Here is a 22,175-nt window from a genome sequence, read left to right as displayed (position 1 = left end):
AAGTAGACAGGCATCTGCCTCCTGTAGAAACGGGCTCTGTCAAATGTGCCCTTGTCTCTGCTAAAAGACCTGGAACGGTGCGATGTCGGAAACTCTGGTTCAAGAGGCCGTGAGACTGGGCAGGATGTTGTACGTCAGCTAAGTGACAGCCGTGCAGGAGGGAGCCATGGCCAGGCAGCCACCCTCTTCCTCCCACCTAAACACAGCAGCAGAGTGCACAGGAGTCCAGGCCATGTCAGAAACCCAGCTATAAGATGCCTGAAGTTCTTGACCAATCGAATCCCTTCTGCAATAGTTAGGCTCTTAGCCAAAGCCTATTGGTGGCATATACACCCAAGACTTAGAAAAAAAACATCCATTACCCACTTTTACACCCATATAGAGTCTTTAGCACAGGGCTGGGTGTAAGGTATTTTTCCCCGCCGAGAAGGAAGGAAGAGGGCCGGAGTCGCAAAGTGTGGAATAAGTAAACGGCTTTATTGAATACAGAGCGCACACCCCACCCGGCAAGGTTCCCTGGCCCCGAGGAAAGAAAGATGGAGGCTAGGGAAGTTGCACAGATTAAACCATGTGGGAGATATTTAAAGGGTCCCTCTAGGGAAGTGGAGCTACTATGACGTGGTGAAATTTCACTGGCTGGCAGACGATCGCTTCTTTCCAAATGGTTCCTGGGAAGCTTCCTTTGACGTGCTTGATTGTGGGCGGTCCTAGCCAAAGTGGGCGGGTCTGAGTTCCTTACGTGACCATCCCTCTATCCACCGACCTTACACTGGGTACTTTAAGAAAAAATATTCATTCCCATTTTTATATCCATATAAAGTTTTTAGCACAGTGTTGGGTACTTCGAGCAAGTGCATAATAAATGTTAGCTATTATTATATTTATTACTGTTAGTGCTGTCATCATCATCATCATTATCATCAGGACTCCCCTATTTCTTAAGGTTAGAAAGGAAAAAATAACACCTTATTAAACACAAGGATACTGGCCTTGTGTTCCAGTTATTTATTGCTATATAGCAATCCACTTGCAGCTTAAAAGAACAACTACATACATTTCTTTTGCTCATGAATCTGCAATTTGGGCAGGGCTTAGGGGTGAGGACAGCTCCTCTCTGCTCTACTTGGCACAGCTGAGGAAGCTCGAGGGCAGTGGTGGGGTGTGTGCGGTGGATCGAAACTCGTTCACTCCCATGTCTGGAACCCACACTGGGAAGACAAAAACAGCTGAGAGCTGGAACCACCAAGATGCCTTGGACACATCTATCTATAGATTTAGTGCTCGCTCTCACCCTCTCAATCTCTCTCTCTCCATGTGGTCTTTCAAGCCAATGCCTCAAGGTTAGCTAACTTCTGATATGGTGGCTCAAAGTTTCAAAGATGCACATCCCCAGAGATTCCATCGCCCTTTATGACCCATCCTCAGAAGTCAGGAAATACCATTTTCATTGAACTGTATCCATTAGAAGCAAATCACGAAGGTCAGCCCATAATAATCAACAGGAGGGAAATTACACTCTACCTTTGGCTGGGAATCTTGTCAAAGAATTTGCATATACGTTTTCAAACCACCACACCTAAGAAAATCATTTCTCATTCCTTTAGATTGAACTTTTTATTGCTGCCAAGAGATGCAAATATGGCCAGTCTTAGCCAGACATTGGTTACAGGAAAAGACACTCTATTAATCATTGACTCTACCTATCTGAACCATAAAATTACAGAAGTTGAACACACTTTAGCTCCTGTCTAGATTTCACCAGGAGAAAACCAAGTTCTGGGGGAAACTAAAGGTCTTGTTTCAAGGAATAGTAATGATGCCATCTACCACCACTATGTTGTTAATGAAGTCATTTATCAATACTCTCCTATTATTTACAGGCATTCTTCAAAGCATTCTACAAATATCATCTTGCACAGTCTTTATCATACTTCTAAGAGTAGCTGCCATCTTCCACATGGGTAAATGCAAGCTCAGCCATGTTATATGACTTGCCCTAAACCCAAGCTTTGGCTTGGTTTTGTTAAGTGGCCAAAGGAAGTCTGAAATTCCCTCTCTCTGACTTGAAAGTCCACACTCAGTCCAATATATATATATTGCGCCTCCTGGAGGTCAGCTGGTCAGGGAGGTCTCCCTGGCAGTGGAGCAGGAAGGGCTGCAGTCTCTGACCCTTGACTGGAATTCAATGCTATGGAACTTTCTCTACCGAAGATTAGGCTTTCAACCTAATCTCATTAGAATTTACACGAATGAGCCCTGGCCGGTTGGCTCAGCGGTAGAGCGTCGGCCTGGCGTGCAGAGGACCCGGGTTCGATTCCCGGCCAGGGCACACAGGAGAAGCGCCCATTTGCTTCTCCACCCCTCCGCCACGCTTTCCTCTCTGTCTCTCTCTTCCCCTCCCGCAGCCGAGGCTCCATTGGAGCAAAGATGGCCCGGGCGCTAGGGATGGCTCTGTGGCCTCTGCCTCAGGTGCTAGAGTGGCTCTGGTCGCAACATGGCGACGCCCAGGATGGGCAGAGCATCATCCCCTGGTGGGCAGAGCATCGCCCCTGGTGGGCGTGCCGGGTGGATCCTGGTCGGGCGCATGCGGGAGTCTGTCTGACTGTCTCTCCCTGTTTCCAGCTTCAGAAAAATGAAAAAAAAAAAAAAGAATTTACACGAATGAAACCGCACATCATTCACACCAGGTCCTTTGCTGTGGAGAAGAGGAAGGACAGATCTGGATCCCCAGGGGCCTGGGGTTTTCAGAGACCCGGAGAGGGAGCTGGAGCATCCACTGGGTCACCAGGTGGAGGGCTACAAGCCCTTCACAGGCAGCAGTGATGCCAAGCCGAGATCTGAGTAAGGAAGAAAGGGAGGAAGAAATGAGAGCATCCTACTCCTACCCAAGTGTCTGTATAAAGGCTGCTGGAGAGCAGTAACAGACAAGAATTTAATTCAATCCACCCGTTAGTAACTACCGCTCAGCTTTTGTTTTCTCCCTGAACTGCTTTGTGCAAGTAAACACAGCCCAAGGGTTCTTAGATCTTCCTGAATGTTCATTCACCTTCAGCTAATGAAGGGGGTGGGGGAGGGAACACTTGAAAAGATATTTCATGAGATGTGTGTGTGTTTTAACATTACTCTCAGCCTCTTTCTTCAAATCTCCTGAAATCAGTTCAATGGCTAGAAGATGGGTAGGCAGGAAGCAAGATTGAAGTGGGTTTTAGAACAACTTGGCAAATTAACAAAGTTTCTAACATCATTAAAAAGCTCTTAAATATTCTTCCCTGAACTACATTTTTTATCTTGTGAGTGCATTTCAGTAATTGCTCTAAACTAGGAAACTGTGCAACTTTGGAACAAATATAAATGTTTGCATGATTTAAAATGCAGTGGCAGCAAAGATCATGATTTTTTAATTGCTAATTCTTAAACTAACCTTTTCGGTCTGTCTCATCTTGAAAAATGCCATTTCTTAGCAGAAGCTGTAGTCAAGACAATGCATATATTATTTAGTTGTTTATAATTGCAAACAACTTAGCTGTATTTCAATACTTACCCCTCAGCTCCAACATGAAGCGTAAGTAGGGTATGATTACAATCATTCCATCACTCCGTAAATAGAACAGTGGAATACTATGACACAAGACTATTTTCTTAAAGCCAACAGCAGCGCAGATAAAGGAGCTGATGTAAAATCAGGAGGCTTTCATTCTAATCACCTTATCACACCGCACTTACTGTTTACCTCAATCAGTATCTGTTCATCTGATCATGTTAACTGAGGACAGAAATTGACAGTAGATAAACTGACCTGTCCCTTAGGTAGACAAGTATTCTTACATTTCCTAAATGAATTAGTCAAGATAATTAACACTAGCTGCTGTAACATAAGCTCCAAAATGTCAATGGCTTAGCATGGTGGTCCAATGCATACAGACACAAGACAGAGGTAGGGAGGGCAGGGCTCTCTGATCCATGCAGTCATTCAGGGAACTCAAGACCATTTCATGTGCCATCAACAGGTAGACTCCAAGGTCACCACAGAAAGGTAAAGCCCACACAGGAGATTATGTGGGCCAGGCATGACAGCGGCAAACATGACCGCCCACCATCTTCCACTGCCCAAAAGTCAGTCATTCCATATAGCCCCACCTAATTATGGAGGACGCTAAAGATTAGCTCCGTGCCAAAGAGGAAAAGAAAAGTCCACAGTGAACATAGCATTGCCTCTGCCACCCCAACTAGAGACGAAAGTAGTCCATTCTATGCTGCCTAATGTCAGCCACCCTAATTCAGATTCTAATCTGGCATAAATGATACTATAAAAAAGCCTTATCCCCTACCTTCAAGGAAGTTCAAACTCAAGTTCTACTCCGCACACTCAACTCCAGGTCTGGGACATAGGTCAGGATGGGGAACAAGAATGAGAACGGTGCACCGGAACCAAAGGGCTTACCCTCTAGGCACAAAGGAATCGCACTGGCCATGTGCATGAACTACGTGTTGACACACAACCTCTGAAGCCCACTACACACACTTCTAGGGCCTGGACCATCAGCTGGATAACATGGTTCCTATGCAAGACTTGGCAGCCATTAAAAAAAAATGGCCATCACAATATTATACTGCATCATACTCAATTAAAGCTACCATGATACCAATACAATGCATACCCCATTGCAGGTAGGGCACAGGGAAGAAGCCAAGAACAAAGCTTGCCCGAGGCCTGCTGAGAGTTGCCCGAATGGAGAAGAAATTAACAATGTGTGGTTGTCAGCACTCCTGTTGTGCTAATTTCCTTGCAAATATAAGCAAAGCCTTTTAATTAACTTAATATCAATTTCACTTTTCTCATATTTTGTTCTAATTATGCACTGAATTTAAAGCTCACACAGCATAATTTAGAGCCCTACAATTAACAGCTTTACAACTTGACACACTAGTAACCGCTAAACCTGAGGGAAGTGAGGCTCCCTGCCACTATCCTGTCACTGTGACCCCCTACGGACTCTCTCCCATCCCTGGACCAGCCGCCAATGCTGGTCAGGACTGAGTCCCTCAGCCAGTAGTCAGCAGTGCCATCTTCACACAGGAAGACCCGAGAGGCAGCTGGAGGGTATCTGTTTTGGGTCACAGCAGTCTATGGATAGTGATGTGATCAGCTAGAAATGCCTGAGCCCCTACTATTTGCTGCAGTTCCCACAGGCATTTCCCTGGTCAGGAGCTAATGCTGAGACTAAACCAGCCTTTGGGATTTCTATTCGGATTGCAATAAGCACCTCAGCAAGAACCCAACCAGCAGGGCACTTTGAAAACCCAAGGTCATGTCTGACAAGCCCTGGAGGGTACACTGCATGCCTCAGGCCACACAGCAAGGTCACAGATAGAGAGACAGAGACTGGGCCTGGGGCTCTGTCTTTATTGGGGTCAAGGGTGGGGTGCCTAGGGTTTCGTAGGTTCACCTTTTATTAGTGAATTTAAAACACTAGATTGAGGATCATAGGGCAGGAAAGGAAAAGCAGGGTCACCCCGAAGGTCAGTTATCTAGGTCACCCAGGGCTTTCTAACAGAGGAACTTGGTGGGGGCAGCCGGGCTCTTCACCTAGCTGTGTAGCTGCCGGTATGTTTATTTGAGATGGATGTCTATGAAATGGATGGCTCGGCAATCAAAAGCTGCATGTCAGGCACTTACATTAGAATTTTTTAAAAAGCTTCTTGTCAGGCAACAGTAATTATAATGATACAACAGTGTCCCTGTCTAATTTATTTATTTCTCTAAGTTTCAGGGTCCACCTATGTAAAATAGGTATAATAGTATAATAGGTTTGACGTAGAATTGAGCAACATGAAACATTTGCTATATATTAAATGCTCGATACAAACAAGATATATAGGAAACTATGGTATACACGTGTATGTACAAATATCATGAATCACCAGATGTAAAATGTCTACAGTTGTAGATTGTACATTATTATGTACCCATAAGGAAAAAATGCTACTGACTAAAATATGACACACCATTGATCATAAAATGAATCTCAACTTCAGAGATGTAACAACGTACATCTAGCATTGACAAAAGATTGTTATATTTATGGTAGCTGCAATCTAGGAGATGTCTTCTAGTCAAATCCAAGTTAACCAGAATGCCCAAGGAATTGAGTATTCTAGTTAATTCAATTTCTAGTAGCAGAGTCTTGTTTCATTTTAACAGTCATTAAAAATGTACTGGGGCTGTGGAGAAGATGTGGTTTCCCAAGGCAAATACTATTTCTTCTCTCCTCTTTTGCTTCAACCATACTTACTTTCTCTGGGAAGCAATTATTTTCTTAAAAGTTGGTCATGTGACCATTTTCTGGACCATACATGGAAGCCTCCCAGGGACATTACTGGACATTTTCTTTACTGATTAAACAATAGGAAGAGATGTGGCCAGTGGTATAATACTTCCTATCCTGAATAAAGATGCAATGACTGGAACTATAGCAGGCATCTTGTAACCACAAAGACTAGATCAAGAAAAATGATGTTACAATATCATCATAATGACCTCATGATTCAGAACCAATCCTACCACTGCTTCTGGGCTTGATAAGTGAAACCGAGTTACCTGCTGAGGAATCAATTCCTAAATGACCTAGAGAGTAATCTTTAAAAATGAATAAAATCTACTCTCTTGCAAACTATTGGGTCTGTCCATGTAAACATTTCATTATAATTCAAGGCAGACATACGCAAGGACTAAAAGGAGACTCATGCAAAGTACAGTCTAAAGTCTGTAAGAAAGAAGAATTAATTCTGACAAGGTGGCTAGGGAAGGTTTCAGGAAATAAAGGACTTCTGAATCCAGTCTTTGGAGAATGCATGAGATTTTAATAAGATGAATGGAGGGGTATTCTTCATAATCTAATAGTTAAAGGACCCTAAAGTCACGTAGCTCTCATTATTACATGCATATGCTTTGGTCCCTAGAGACAGAGTAGAATTGGAACCCTGGTCTCCTGACCATTAATTAGTTCAGTACTTTTTCTACCAGGGAGGGACAGCACCTAACAAGCCATGCATAACCATAATACAGCCCTCAGTGAACACTAATCACACAAATAGCCGTTGTACCTGAGACTGGGATGGAAGGGGGCCCTTGTGGAACCCTGCTCCCTATTAACTGTCAGCACGCTCCTGGCTGGTGTCGGATGCGGCTGCCTGTAATTACGGCGGTGGTTTATTACTCATGCATGGCAAAGCTGAGGCTCTGCCGTGACAGGAACGTTATTAAAAGCAAAAACTTCTCTCTATCAGTGGCTAAGCCGATTGTCATCCACATGTCAGAACAGTCTAAAGACCTGCAAGGAGCAATGATGAAGGCAGCGGAAGGTCTTTCAACCAAGTAAGCCCTGCCTTATTTTAAGTATTACAGACATCAGGAAAGGAGGAGAAATGGGAGGGAGGGAGGGAGACTTTCCTGCTGGTGTGTGTGGGGGGAGGACAACGTAGCTACTCTTTGGTGGCTCCTGTTCTCCCTGGTCAAAGGCTAACCTGCCCCATGGGGACTTGGCTCCCCTGAACTTCTGGGTTCCACCTTCTGGTCCCCCAGCAGCTGCTGAGCAAGCAGGGCCTGCCTGCCCTGCGACATGGCATTCCAGCTGAATCCAGAAGGAGCAGGAGGACCCCAACACCCGGCAGCAGCCCCAGAAGGCAGACCCATGTGGTGGCTGCAGCGGCCACAGCAAGGACAGAGCTGGGTTTGAAGCAGACAACTCCTCGGCTCTCCTCAGCAGCGCCGCCCACGGAACCGCTCCAGCCCACTCGCGTCCTCTCTGGTTTGGGAAGGTGTGGGGAACAGGGGGAGACATATCATCAGGTGCAGGACAAGCTGGGGCCCCGCTAAGCCTGCAGAGTGTGCATGGTCAGGGCGCCCAGCTTTGCCACGGGGCGGACCCTGCTCCACATAAGCTGATTAGGGCGTCACTGGGTGGCTGGAGAGGTGGGCACAGAGGTGAGGACCCTGGTGGAGCTGGCGAGGAACTCCAGCCAGGCTCACCATGGAAGGGGCTCTCCAGGCTGAACATGGAAAGATGAAGTCACTGGGAGCTCAGGCAAGGGCACGGCTCGAGGGCTGGGTGCCCCCGTGAACTTGGGAGGTGGCAAGCTCATGGAGAGCACTCAGGTCAGAGTTCTTCAGGGCTGGTTTGGGTTTTCCAAAGGGAGCAATTCTAGGTGCTAACTCTTTAGCTTGGGATGTCACCAAAGAAGAGGCTCTGAAGTGAGAGGTGTACCTAGAGTCACTGAAGGTCAGAAGGGAAGGCTGGCTGAGTCCCCACCCACAGGCCAAGCTGGGACACTTTATCCCCATTCCTGGGTTCTCACCCACTGTCCTGCCTGTCCGCACATAAACTGAAACCCGACATAAGACCCCTGGGTGATCTTACTACCTGCCTTTTATGATCCATGTGTCCAAACTACTGAGTTCACCTGTTCAAAGTCAACAGTCATGGGTTAAGTACCTACATTGCACAAGTTCAAGCCTCACCCCTGTCATACTCGTTCTAATATTCTCTTGGGACTTAATGTATACTACAAACCTATTTTTTCAACGGGGCTGCAAACGTCTAGCTGGGCGGAATATGGGCGCCTCCCTGTAATCCCGGCCCACACCCAGCGGGGGGGAAGCGCTCTCTCACAGATGGAAAGGACCGACACGCTCTGTAATGGGACCTGACATGTACAGGCTGCCATTTTGCTCTTAGGCCTCACAAGTGATCACCCAAAGGCATCATCACTGTAAGGAGGCAGCAGGGGGTGGGGTGGGGGTTAGAAAGGAGAAGGAAGCAGAGAGCAGAGTTCAGCCTCAAACACACATGAAGAGAGAAGGATCTCAAGCTAATTCAGAGTCCAACCAAGCAAGTCAAAGGAAAAGGACCTCCTCTCACTCCTCTTGAGATTTCCATCACAGATACCAATGACCACACTCTGCCGCCATGCAGAATTTTTTTTTTTTTTTTGTATTTTTCTGAAGCTTGAAACGGGGAGAGACAGTCAGACAGACTCCCGCATGCGCCCGACCGGGATCCACCCAGCACGCCCACCAGGGGCGACGCTCTGCCCCTCCAGGGCGTCGCTCTGCCGCAACCAGAGCCACTCTAGCGCCTGGGGCAGAGGCCAAGGAGCCATCCCCAGCGCCCAGGCCATCTTTGCTCCAATGGAGCCTTGGCTGCGGGAGGGGAAGAGAGAGACAGAGAGGAAGGAGGGGGCGGGGGTGGAGAAGCAAATGGGCGCTTCTCCTATGTGCCCTGGCCGGGAATCGAACCCAGGTCCCCCGCACGCCAGGCTAACGCTCTACTGCTGAGCCAACCGGCCAGGGCCCAGAAAAAATTTTTTTAACACAATTTCATAGTGCATCTTTGACCATTGTGCTTTTACGGTATATGCACAACTTTTTATCTTTCAATTGGCAATTAACTTTTAAGTATTTAGGTGATAGCCAAAGGCTTGTAAATCTGTATTTAATTGCATTTCAATTAATTGCAAAATTTGCAAGGGGCAGTCAGTTGAATCGTACAAAGAAGATGCACTTAAACCTGTTTCTACATTATACAGTGCAGTTGTGTCTTATTTGGCTTTAGACGGTTTTACTACATTTAATAGTATCTATTAGAAATCTAGCTGTTCACGCACTCATTCCAGAAGACTTGCGAAGCACCTACTGCGGACCAGCGCAGTTCTCGGCATCAGGGACGTGACAAGGAGCAGGCAGGCAAGGTCCCTGCCTTCAGGCAGTTGGGAGTTCTCCCAGCTGCCACACATCAGGCCCCATGGCTCCTGCTGGGCATTTTAAATCCCACTTCATCCTGACTTACCACAACCCTGCCACACAGCTGAGAGGTGAAGTGATCTGCCCAAGGTCATGTAGCTAACAAGTGATACAACAGAAAGTAAACCGAGTCCGTCTGACGCCCGGCAGCCTTTCTTCTAATATTATTCTATATTCTGAAAGAGTGGGAGGCTGTCTCATCTCAGGTTCTCTCTCCACTGGATGCAGGCCTCGCTGTGCCCACATTCCTTCTCTGCCTTGTCACTGTTAGCTCTAATTACTGAGCCTTTTTCCTGTCCACAAAGGACACTCCCAATTTGGCGACACCAAAGGTCAGGGGGCTGGATTTCCTCCTGGAGAATGACACCGGGGGCCTCTCCTGGATACCAACGGGCTGGGCAGGCAGCAGCTGCCCCCACGGGGACAGCGCCCATGACCTGCACACCGGCCAATCCAGATGTGCTTGCATCAGAGGGCTGCCCAGGCTGCCCGAGAGCGCGTTCCCCATCTCTGGTGGTGCCCTTCTCTCCCAAAGGGATCAGCTGCCACCAGATGCTATCAGACTGTCAGTGGTAAATGAAGTGAGCCTCCCTCCAGGGCCCAGGCCCTGGGTCCCCAGACCGAGCCTTCCCCATGCCTGGGCCCCAGGCTGCCACAGAGCCCTGCTGAGGGCCTACAGACAGAGCGTGAAGGCGTGCACTGTCCTGGTTTCCTGCTGGTGCTCACTGAAGTGATGGATTTTCATCCCAACACGGGCCTCTGCTCCTCCCCCTTTTCTCCTTCCCATAGGAAGTGCTGGCACTACCCGGCTCTGTAATCTATAGGAGTACCTCTAGATCCCGGCAGGAAAGAGGAAACAGCTGTGGGCCAGCTCTGGCATCCATGAAGAGATGCCTTCAAACGCCTTCCCTCTCTTTCTGACCCCACCCCAGAGGCCTAGAGACAAATCTCTCTCTCTCTCTCTCTGTCCCTCTGCACCAACTTCACTTTCTCTGTCTGGTGGGTTTGGCTTACGTGCCAGGCTGGGTGGGCTACAGTTGGGTCACCTGAAGATGTTCTGGTTTTCCGCAGCTCAGACTCCAGCCTCGTCTGCCTATGTTGCTTGGGGGCAAGGCTAGGATAGGTAATTTTGACTTCTTTCCATTCACACAACGATTTTCAATTTCTTCAAGCAACCCTGCTTCTATTCAATATCCTCCTGAAATCTAAATTTGGAACCTAACCTGAATCGATTGCATTTCCACTTACGACGGAGCTGCCCTGGGCTTACCGAACGGAGCAGCGACATGCGCCTTTCCAATTCATCGCACAGGGGCTCTAGTGAGGGACAGGGTCACCAGCCGAGGCTCAGGGCTGGCACGGAGGCAAGTGAAACACCAGACCTCCCACTGACTCCCCCCTGACTCCTCTGAAGGGCGCTGCGCTGGGGAAAAGCATCACGGTGTTCAGAAGCCTCGGCTCTTCCCCTCACCGGCTCCGTCATTCCGGCGAAGTCACAGCACATCCGTTTCTCACCTTGCTCAGCTCTCTAACATGAGAAACAAATAACTTTCTCAGAAGATGACAGAAAGCCAAAAAAATCATGTAAAGAGTTACAAGGGAATTCTAACAAGAAACCTGCCTATCCCTACGTCCGTTTTTCTACTGCGGAAACAAAACCACCATTTAAAAAAAATATTTCAACACCTAATATCTTCTGTATGGATTTATTCAGATTTTCCAAAGTTTCTACGATAAATATGAATTAATGTCATTCTACAGAGAAAGGATCATAAAACAATCTTCATGTTATAAAATGACATATTCAAAGAAAACATACTGAAAACATGTTGGTCCCTAACCTGGCTGACTGCTGCACTCCCAAGCTCCTCAGAAAGGTCAGATGCCACCTGACCTGCGGTGGCGCAGTGGGTAAAGCCTTGACCTGGAACGCTGAGGTGTCGCCAGTTCAAAACCCTAGGCTTGCCTGGTCAAGGCACATATGGGAGTGACGCTTCCTGTTCCTCCCCCCTTTTCACTCTCTCCTCTCTAAAACAAATATAAATAAATAAATAAATAAAAGGCCAGGTGCCCTTCAGTCAAGAGGGTGAAGGACCAGAGCATCCTCAAGAAGTCAAGATGGTACAGGCAAGATGGTGAAGCAAGACAGCTTGCTCACACTTTGTCTCTCCAGCTAAGTCCTTCCAGCTTCTTCCCCTCACGACACCCACCCAACCCAACTTAGCCTTTACGGTGTCCAGGTTATTTCCTCTGTGGCAATCAGTTACCTCCTAAAACTAGCTCCCATAATTAATCAACCAGTAAACCTTAGGTGCCCACATAATGAACAAGGTGCCGTGACAGAGGCTGCTGATATCATATATTAAACAAGGATAGAAACCTACAGTAGACAGTCTGGCCTGTCACTTAGGAAGACAGGTGTTCTAACCCTGCCTAACTGAATTAGTCAGGATGATTAACACTAGCTGCTATAACAAATAAGCTCCAAAATCTCCATGGCTTACCCTGATGATTCAGTGCACAGAAACATCAAGACAGAGCTAGGGGAGGCAGTGCTCTGCTCCACGCAGGCATTCAGAGACTAACGATTATTCTGCATGCCACCAAGAGGTGGACTCCAAGGCCACCATAAAAAGGTAAAGAAGTGGCCCTGGCCGGTTGGCTCAGTGGTAGAGCGTCGGCCTGGCGTGCAGAAGTCCCGGGTTCAATTCCCGGCCAGGGCACACAGGAGAAGCGCCCATCTGCTTCTCCACCCCTCCCCCTCTCCTTCCTCTCTGTCTCTCTTTTCCCCTCCCACAGCCAAGGCTCCATTGGAGCAAAGATGGCCCGGGTGCTGGGGATGGCTCCTTGGCCTCTGCCCCAGACGCTAGAGTGGCTCTGGTCGCAAAAGAGTGATGCCCCGGAGGGGCAGAGCATCGCCCCCTGGTGGGCAGAGTGTCGCCCCCTGGTGGGCGTGCCAGGTAGATCCCGGTCGGGCACATGCGGGAGTCTGTCTGACTGTCTCTCCCCGTTTCCAGCTTCAGAAAAATACAAAAAAAAAAAAAAAAAGGTAAAGAAGGAAGGCATGGAAGAACCCACAGGAATTTATGCGGGCCAGGCCTGACAGTGGCAGGACAGAGGTGGCATTAAAAAGTCCAAAATACGGTACACAAAAGGTCACTAACAACAAAGCCTCACGCAACTCAGAGTAACAAGAGCTCAGACCATGTAGCCTGGCACAACTTCCTATCCTCCAGCCCATGCATGACCTTGAGCCAAGCTTTAAAGCAGGGGTCGGGAACCTATGGCTCGCGAGCCAGATGTGGCTCTTTTGATGGCTGCATCTGGCTCGCAGACAACTCTTTAATAAAAATAATAATAACGTTAAAAATATAAAACATTCTCATGTATTACAATCCATTCATTTCCTACCGCTCATGTTCATGGTTATGGGTGACTGGAACCAATCACAGGTGTCCTCCAGGACAACACCAAATTTTTATTGGATAATGCGTAATGTACACAGGTCGTTGTATGGCTCTCACAGAATTACATTTTAAAATATGTGGCGTTCATGGCTCTCTCAGCCAAAAAGGTTCCCGACCCCTGCTTTAAAGGATGAGTATAGAAAGGGACAAACCAGCATGACTAGTACTTCTCAAAGACTGTGGCTGAGATACGGAAGCTACAATCTGAAGGCAAGTGAGAGAGGTATTCCAGCAAGTCAACCAGTCTGGCAGAGGCCACTGGGCAAGGGTGGAAATGTGGGAGATGCGGACTGGAGCTGACTATGTAGGCCCTGACTGTCAGCCTCCAAGCCTGACCACGACTCCTTGGGAAACACAGAGCCCCAGGAAGGTCTGGGGCCCTTAGGAGAAGGTGCTTTCCACTCAGATAGCTGGAATCATGCACACTCAGTGGGAAAGGGGGGTAAGACCAGAGGTAGGGCACTGGGTTAAAGAGTACTGCCACAAAGGTCAGGCTCAGCAGTGGGACCTCATGCATATTTTCTTGCATTGGAGAGAATGCAAGAAAATATACGAGAGAGAATCTGGAGAGAAAACACTAATTCATCTCCATGTGCTCTCTCCTCCATTCCAGCAACTCCACTGTCACTTTAAAATGTCCTTTCCAGCCTGTAGTAAGAAAAATAGAAACAATAACAACTACACCCTGTAACACTTTCAAAAGGCAGGATTCAGGACCTTGGTACCAAGAGTCCTGGCAGACAGACCAGTCCTGAGGAAGTGTGGGTCACCTTGGCGGCCCAGCCCAGGAGGCTCCTCTCTGGGACACCCAAGGGAAACCTGTTGCGTGAGCAAGAGAGCCCTGGGCATGGCTGTGCTCACAGCCCGGAAGGCGAAACCTTCCAGCAGTCCCTGCTGCTGGAGCTCTGGAAGAGCCCACAGGAAAGGTTTGAGAACTGTCAGCAACCTCTAAAATGCCAGCTCCCACTTTGTACCCCAGGGGGCTGGACCCAAGTGACCTTGTTCCTATTGGATGCCCAGTGCCTGGCTCACGCAGGCCCTCCCTAATTCTGAGGAATACGAACACTGAGGTCAAGGTTTCCCTTTTCCCCCGTAGTGAGGGATGGAACCGAGCAAATGGACATGGCCATCCAGCCCCCGTCGCCCAGCCCCTGGGAGACCTCTCCTCCCTTCTCCACCCTCCCGCTGCAGCAGGTGGCCCCTTGCAGGCCTAGCGTATCAACAGGCGGGACACCAGTAACTGAAACAAGCACAGGCAATGGAGGGAGTGCTGGAGGCTGGAGTGGAGAGAGGGCTGGGTCCTCTCCATTTCACAACTTCTCCCTGCTCTCCTCCTCCAGGCTTGCGTCCTACCAATTACACTCTGCAGCCAGGAAGATAACATCTACCTAGTTTCAGCTTGAATTCTTGGCTTACCCAGGAAAAGCTCTCATCCCAGCCTTCTTGCCAGCTCTTCCAGAGGCTGCAAGTGAAGAAAACAGCCTTCCCACCCCACGGCACCCGTCCCAGCCAGTCCCAAGCATAGGACACCCCCACTCCCCCCAGGGAATCCCTTGCATGGCAGAAGCCAGACCCCAGCCCATCTGAAGCATACTCTTGGCTTCTCAGAAGTCCCCACCCCCACTGGCTGGTGATGGCAGGCAAACGGGTTCTCCTCTTTCCTTGGTATAGGCAGGAGAGTAGTGGGCAGTGGACCATGGGCCAGGCCACAGCTTGTCATAGATGCAAAAAGTCTTTGGCCTTCACCCCAGACTTACTGAATCAGAGACGCTGGCGGAGGGTCTCGATTCAGTAGATCTGAATCAGAAATCTGTGTCCTAACAGGTCCCCCATGTGACTTGCAGACACACTAAAGATTGAGACTCACTGGTGCAACCTCTAAGAACCCTCGATTCCAGAACCAGACTGTTTGAGTTCAGTTCCCAACTTTACAAGCCCCTGGCCGGATGACAGACTGAGCAAACTATATACTTGGGGTGGGGATGGGGGAGATGAGGTGTGGCGGGGGTAACAGCATTCATCTCCTAGGGTTGCTATAGAGACTAAACGAAATGCTGTGTGTCTGTAGACCTTATAGTAAATACCATTTAAAATTCCATTATTTCTTTTTGGCATATGTAGGGGTGCATGACTATAGCATATTTCGTGTCCTAATTGAAACCTATACTAAAATGACTTTTGTGTCTGAGTGTGGCCAGACAGTGAGGGAGCTCGGGCTATCTTGTACTCTTTTGGGTCGTAGGGGTACCTGTGGCAGGTATCTGTGTAAAATAATAATATGTCCCACCCCATAAGGCTCTAGTTCCTCTAGAAATGAACTGTGGGTTTCTTTCCTTCTATGCCTTCATTTTTTTTGCACTCGGGAGAAGAGCTCCCTCACGACCCCCACGGCAGGCTACATCGATAGCCGGGCCACATTGTCCGTGAGGGCTTGGTGAGACTACAGCTGCCCACTGCAGTTACAAGTTCAAGGCATTCCCCGGATGCTTGTGGAATGACATGGAGAAGACCAAGGGCTCCTTTCAGAGGGTGCTCAGAGATCGGACAGCATTCCACCCGGACGGACCCAGACGGGATCACTGGAGAGCAGAAAGAGAACAGTTTAATGTCATCCTTCTCCCTGTTACTGGTCTGGTCTCTCCCTCTAACGGCAGGGAGGGCAGCTGAATTGGGTCTTCCCAATGTAGAATCTTCTTGTCATTAAACTTAATACTCCCTATAATTAGGAGGAGACGGAAGACAGAAGTTGTCGAAAACATAGGCTCTACGGCCAACCAGACAATGGGTTCTGATTCCAGATTCTACCGCTTGCCAGCTGCAGGACACCAAGCAACTTAGTTAACCTCTCTGTGCCTCCTTTTCTCATGTCTGATATGGGGATGGATGAAACTTCCTTCCTTGGACTTATGTGAACATTCAGTGAAATAATACATTCATGACATCTCTGCACAGTGTCTGGCACACAGTAAGAATTCCACCAATCACTGTTATCACTGTCTTTATGATTATCTGTAACTCTGGAACTAACATAAGAGCCTGTATCAGAAACTCAGGAAGGGAGGTGGCAGCCTTGGGTCTGCCTTAGATACCAGCCGGATGGACCCTGCAGAGCTGCCTGTACTTGAGTAGGGAATTCTAAATCTGACCTTGGGGACAGCAAGTGTACAATGACTTATCAGTCCCTGGACCAGATGCGACGAGGGCACATAGTCTCCCTCTTCTTCTAAAGCACGGAGAACATTTTATATGGAGCAGATTCTGACAACTATCTACAGTAAGTCCCCACTTCACATCGTGGAGAGGTTCTGTGACTTTAAGACTGGTATAAGGAAACCAGTTTTACCCAGGCTAATTGATATAAGCAAGAGTTAAGTTTCTACAGCATCGCATCAACGTTTTAAGGAAATGAGGTTGAACGAATCCACGTTATCTGGGGAACGTACTGTAATTGGATGGGACACCTCGCCATACAACACTGTGAAAACCTGCTTCCCCAACCCACGGAGAACTTGAACATCACCCTCAGGCAGCTCTTTAGGAGAAGCCAAGTGTGTTTTTAATAGCAGCCTCCACCTAGGCTGCGGAATGAAGAAGGCGCAGCCCACCTCATCCAACTTACTACTAAAGAGCATTAGCTCCAGACCTGAGGCCTTCACTCTGCAAACAATTAAAAGCCCACCAATGTCCCTCCCTGTTGGACTCCATCAAACGCTAAGCTCCGAGAGCTATTTCCTCCCTCTAAGTCAGTCTGTGCCTCCAGTCCCGTTTGACCACGCGACTGGTTTCTGCACTTGAGTTGGAGTCCAGGTAATGATTCGTGCACGCTCCTGCACACCGGGACCGGGAGCCAGCTGTACTGACATGTTTCCACAACAAAAGCAAACTTACAGGTAATTTCTTCCAGCACCCCGGGTCTCCTGGCCAAGACAGAGCAGAGTTAAGAGGGAGCGCGTGGGAGCCATGAGATGCCAGCTCCCCCGCACTGCGTGCGCAAGGCCCCCGGGGTTTTACCGAGCCCCGTAGTCGCCAGGGCGCGTCCTTACCATTCAGTTGCCGGTAAACTATGTCCTCCAGCAGTGAGAGGCGCTTCAGGACCGCATCCTGGATGGGGCTGGCGCTGTGCGCGCTGAGGTTGGCCGCCTCCGCGCGCGGCCGAATCTCGTGGAAGGCATCTCCGCTGCGCACGGAGATGGGCCGGCACTTGGCCAGAAAGAGCACGAAGCCGGCCACTGCTATCAAGTTCAACACCAGCAGCACTTTGACTCTTCTCAGTGAAGCCATCAAACACGCCCGAGCGGCCCTCGCCCCGGACCTGCGCCCTTTCGGGCCCCGGGGAGGCGCGGGGCAGCCGGGGCAGTGCGAGCTTCACACTCCAGACGGGCAGCGAGGATCCCTGCCGCTCCCGGCGCCACAAAGCGTATGTTCAGGCAGCAGAGCCAGTTGGGAGAACCAGGCGCCCAGTGGAAAAGCGAAATCGCTCACATGGAAGCCCTGGGTCTGTAGAAGTGCTACCAGAGATGCCTGCTTACTTATTCCACGGCGCGCGGCCCCTTCCAGGTGCCTCGGCTTCTCGGTGAACGACCGGGACCGGGTGCCTCTCCTCCGCACCAGCAAGTGGTTCGCCGCTGGCTCTCGGGCCGCCGGGAGTGGGGCTGCGAGACCAACGGACCTCCTGGACCAGCGGGCCGACAGTCGGGGCTGTCTCGGCGCCGGGGAGGGAATGATGCGCAGGTGCCCTGCTAAGGGTTTGTCGCCCGCCTGCGGAGGAGCGCCCCGCAACTCGGGCCGTACAGCCACTACCCTAGTCCGCAGGCGGCCGTCTCGGTGTGCGACCAGCGATGTTCAGCAGAGGAACCAATGCCCAGGACGGGCGCCTTTGTTCCGATCTCCAACCCGTTCCATCACTCCGGGCAGAGGAAAGGAAAGCCCGCGTCCAGCGCCCGCATCCTCGCGACTCCGCAGTCACGCTCAAGTCTCAATTACTCTCAAAGTGGAGACAGCACTACGGGGTGGGAGACGGTGCAGAGCGCAACGTCCTTTCTGCCCCTCGCACCAGGGAACACCCCACCCCGCGCCAAACTAACCAGCGCGCACAGACCCGCGGGTTTCAGGACACATTCCAAGTCCCAACACCACGCCGTGAGCCTTCGGGGCCTGCCGGTCACACTGGCCTCTCTCCGGTCTGGCGCGTCAGGAGGCTGGCCGGAAGGAGGAGTCGGACCTGGAGGAGTCAGACCTCAAAAGTTACGGCAGTTCTCTACCCCCCCCTCCAAAAACGTCGTGGGGAGCGCGGCGGGAGGGACTCCAGCGGCGCACCCTCCGCTCGCCGGAACGGGTAGCGCTGCTCGTCCCGCGCTCCTAGGAACCAAAAGCCGAGTCTCCTAATTGGCGGACGCAGTGATACCGCCGCTGCGGCACTGAGAGTCCACACAGCCCTGGCGCTGGAGAGTACGGAGGGGAAGCGCAGGTGGCGGCGGGGCGCGGCCCGAGGGGACCGGCTGCAGCGCAAGCTCCTCCGCCGCCGCCCCTGGCCACCCCTCCCCGCGAGCCTATCGGCCGCCGCCGCCGCCGCCCGCAGGCTGCCGGGCGCACAGCGATCCGGCTCGCCGGCTTGTGCGCGCGCACCCGGAAAGGGTGGGGGCGCTTGAAGAGTAGGCACCGCGCGGGATGGGGGCAGTCAAGTCATGTTGGCTGCTGCGGGCGTTGGAGGGACCCTTAGGTTCTCAGCACTTCCCGAGAGGGTGGGTTTGTTCCATCCCGGTTGGCGATGAAGACATCCCTTTCTATGTGCTCGCAGCTCCGCTTTGCGTGGCCGGGAATGGCTAGAGGGAAAATCTGGCCTGGAGACTTGGATTCTGTTACTTTGGGAGCCAGGCCTTGCTTTAGTGGGCTGGTGGGTTCCCTCCGTGTGAAAATTGTAACCGTCCAAGTCACAGTTTCCGTGTCCACCCACACCCCTAAACGCATTTTATTGTAAGAAGCATATTTTGGCGCCTGGGTTTCCGTGATCTCTTTCTCTTCTCAAATCCAGGAGCTCTAAATGCTGGAATTCAAAGACCATAGTTGATCCATTTAGTTCTTTGGGTCTAAAAATGAAACCCGGCTGCCAACTAATAAAGACCAAGAAGTGAATCTGGTGGTTTCCACCATGTCATTTCGATCTCATTAAAGTTTTAATGTTTTGTTGCTTGTTTATTTTAAATACTGATTTTTAACATAAAAAAAAGTGCATGAAAACATATAACAATCCTTTTATTTCATCCCTTGGAACCCTAGGCCTGGGTTTGATATCACTTTTATGGGTTTTTGTATAATGTACAGAAAAGCGAATACAAACCAGTTAAATGAAAAAGCCACATCAAAGTATAAGGGACGGTTTTTAACCACAAGTGTTGGGCACAAAATGCATTGAGTAACAAGAAACCTGAGTTAATGTGCAGTTATGATATGACAGACAGATACTGGGTCAGGCAAGGTCCCCACGTTATCTCACTGAATACCCCATTGAGTTAGGTGTTGTTACAACCACACTACAAATGGAAGCTAGCACCCTCAATGAGTGTTCTGCAAAAATAATTTTTGAACTTTCACTGGGCCATGGGACTGACACTGGGGAGGCTAAGCCCCTGAGCTAGGGTCCCAGGTAGTCAGTGACTCTAACCAGATAGGTACAACTCCCAGCCTACGCCTATTTGAAAGTAGGAGACAGGAAGCAAAGAAGAAGAAATGGCCTCAGAGTAATTAAGTTTGCAGCCAAGAATCAACTTCAGAGAGATTTCTTTTCTCCTTCTAAAGCCAAAGAGGTCCCTTACCCAAATTAACTGATTATCTTATCATGTACCTTACAGATTCCTCCCCTCAACTTCTGCATGCATCTTGGACAGCTTTCACATTCATAAATGACATCTGCGACCCTAGACTCATGATCACACCCTAAACCCCGTCACCACACAGACGTGCTTCACTCCTGTAGTCCTGCACTGAAATTCTACCTCGTGACCACCACTCCTTAGCTTTTCACTTCTCCTATTCTCAATCCCAACCACAAGGTCTCCAGTCACCAACAACCCCTCTCTCCCTCGCTCCCAGGTATCTAAGTGCTTTTATCCCCTCTTGAGTTCTTTTCTACCTTCCCTTGTTCCCCTTGAGCTCTGGGTGCTCATTTAATTCAGACACATTCCCAGTAACAGTTATAATTTATACACACTCATGTACATGGTCTCCCACTACCTCAACCTGAAAATCCCCATCTCTGAATCAATCTCACCATCTTCTTTCTTGTATCCATGCACGCAGGTAAGAGAATGTACTCAGGGAAAATCATGTCACCTGAAAGTTTGGGGACATTACCAATTGGTGGTGTCTAACTTGAACTGGACCCTCAATTCTCTAAAAAGCACTGTTCCATGTCCCTAACCAACTCCTCCCCACAGAGGCAACTAGAGTAGACTTCAGAAGTCCATAAACACCCCCTCAGTCTGGTACAGAAAAATTTGTATGTACGTCATACAGGCATTTTTCTGGGGAAAAGATTCATAACTCCTATCAGATTTCCAAAGTGGTCAGTTTACACCAAAAATTTAAGAACTTGCCTGGCATATGTTAGATATGCAAAAACATAATGAGCTAAATACTTACCATATGTCAGCTGCTTTTGAAATCAGTAGCGTCAAGGCATACAAGGTTGGTAGAGCTCTCTGATCAATTACATACCTTGATACAAGAAAGGAAACTCTAGACTACAGCCAACAGGTGAAGTGTGTTTGGATATGAAGGAAATGAACTGAGTTAAGTTCAGCCTACTGAGTGAAGTCTCAAGCTCTAAAGTAGCATACCTCACCACTTTAACTACAAACACAAAGATAAAAGGATCTGTGTAGAGTCATCAATTGCCCTGTACCCAGAGCCTCCAAGAGGTATGGGCGACCTCCCTCAAGCAATGACTGTCATTTGCACACTATTTGCCACAATCCAGTTAGTAAAACCAACAAAACTACTCACCAGATCTGGGTCCTATTACACTTTCTATTACCAGGGAGTAAATCGATTCTTAAAGTCCTTTAAAATAAGAAGTTTATCTGAGATGGCTCCAAAAATCTTTCCTGATCATAAAACTCAGTTCAACTACAAACATTTTTAAAAGCGGTATTTATTGGTATGTTTACTTAGCAAACTGAAAGGAAGGAGACTGATCTATTTCTGTCCATTGCTCACCAAGGATTTTGATCCCAAATACATTTTTCACTCATCACCGTGGTTCACGTGGCATATAGCTCTGACTTGGCTTTCACCCTTCCTTCTTTGCCTATTAGAAAATCTCTCGCATCTCAGACTGGTCTATCATAGGAGTTCAAATGTAGATCAAACAAAACCAGGGATCATGTCTTCACAGAGATTTGCCAGTCTACTCGCTCTGCCAAAAGTGCAAAGATGGAGCCCTGGCCTGTTGGCTCAGCGGTAGAGCGTCGGCCTGGCGTGCAGGAGTCCTGGGTTCAATTCCCGGCCAGGGCACACAGGAGAGGCGCCCATTTGCTTCTCCACCCCTCCCCCTCACCTTCCTCTCTGTCTCTTTCTTCCCCTCCCGCAGCGAGGCTCCATTGGAGCAAAGTTGGCCCGGGCACTGAGGATGGCTCTGTAGCCTCTGCCTCAGGTGCTAGAATGGCTCTGGACATAACAGAGCGACGCCCCAGAGGGGCAGAGCATCGCCCCCTGGTGGGCATGCCGGGTGGATCCTGGTTGGGCGCATGCGGGAGTCTGTCTGTCTGACTGCCTCCCCGTTTCCAGCTTTGGAAAAATGAAAAAAAAAAAAAAGTGCAAAGATGGAGCCTTCACTCTCATAAACCCTTTAGCGTTGGAACAGATATTGAACTTTTCGGGGTTGGTTTGTTTGTTTTTCAAGAAAAAAAGAG

General features: G+C 49.3%; 1 protein-coding gene across 1 annotated transcript in view; it reads right to left on the bottom strand.

The window, feature by feature from the left end:
• GALNT17 (polypeptide N-acetylgalactosaminyltransferase 17) overlaps nucleotides 1-19,033 on the bottom strand; it is a 458,160-nt gene extending 439,127 nt beyond the window's left edge. Inside the window, exon 1 of the mRNA XM_066382456.1 lies at nucleotides 17,310-19,033. Within this exon, the coding sequence (XP_066238553.1) occupies nucleotides 17,310-17,547 (238 nt within the window). The 5' untranslated portion in view covers nucleotides 17,548-19,033. The remainder of the gene's footprint in view (nucleotides 1-17,309) is intronic.
• Between the last annotated feature and the right edge of the window lie 3,142 nt (nucleotides 19,034-22,175).

This window comes from Saccopteryx leptura, chromosome 4 (genome assembly GCF_036850995.1).
Source record: "Saccopteryx leptura isolate mSacLep1 chromosome 4, mSacLep1_pri_phased_curated, whole genome shotgun sequence".
Classification (NCBI taxonomy): Eukaryota; Metazoa; Chordata; class Mammalia; order Chiroptera; family Emballonuridae; genus Saccopteryx; species Saccopteryx leptura.
The sequence above is the reverse complement of the archived record's forward strand: the minus strand, read 5'-3'. Positions and strand labels throughout refer to the sequence as shown.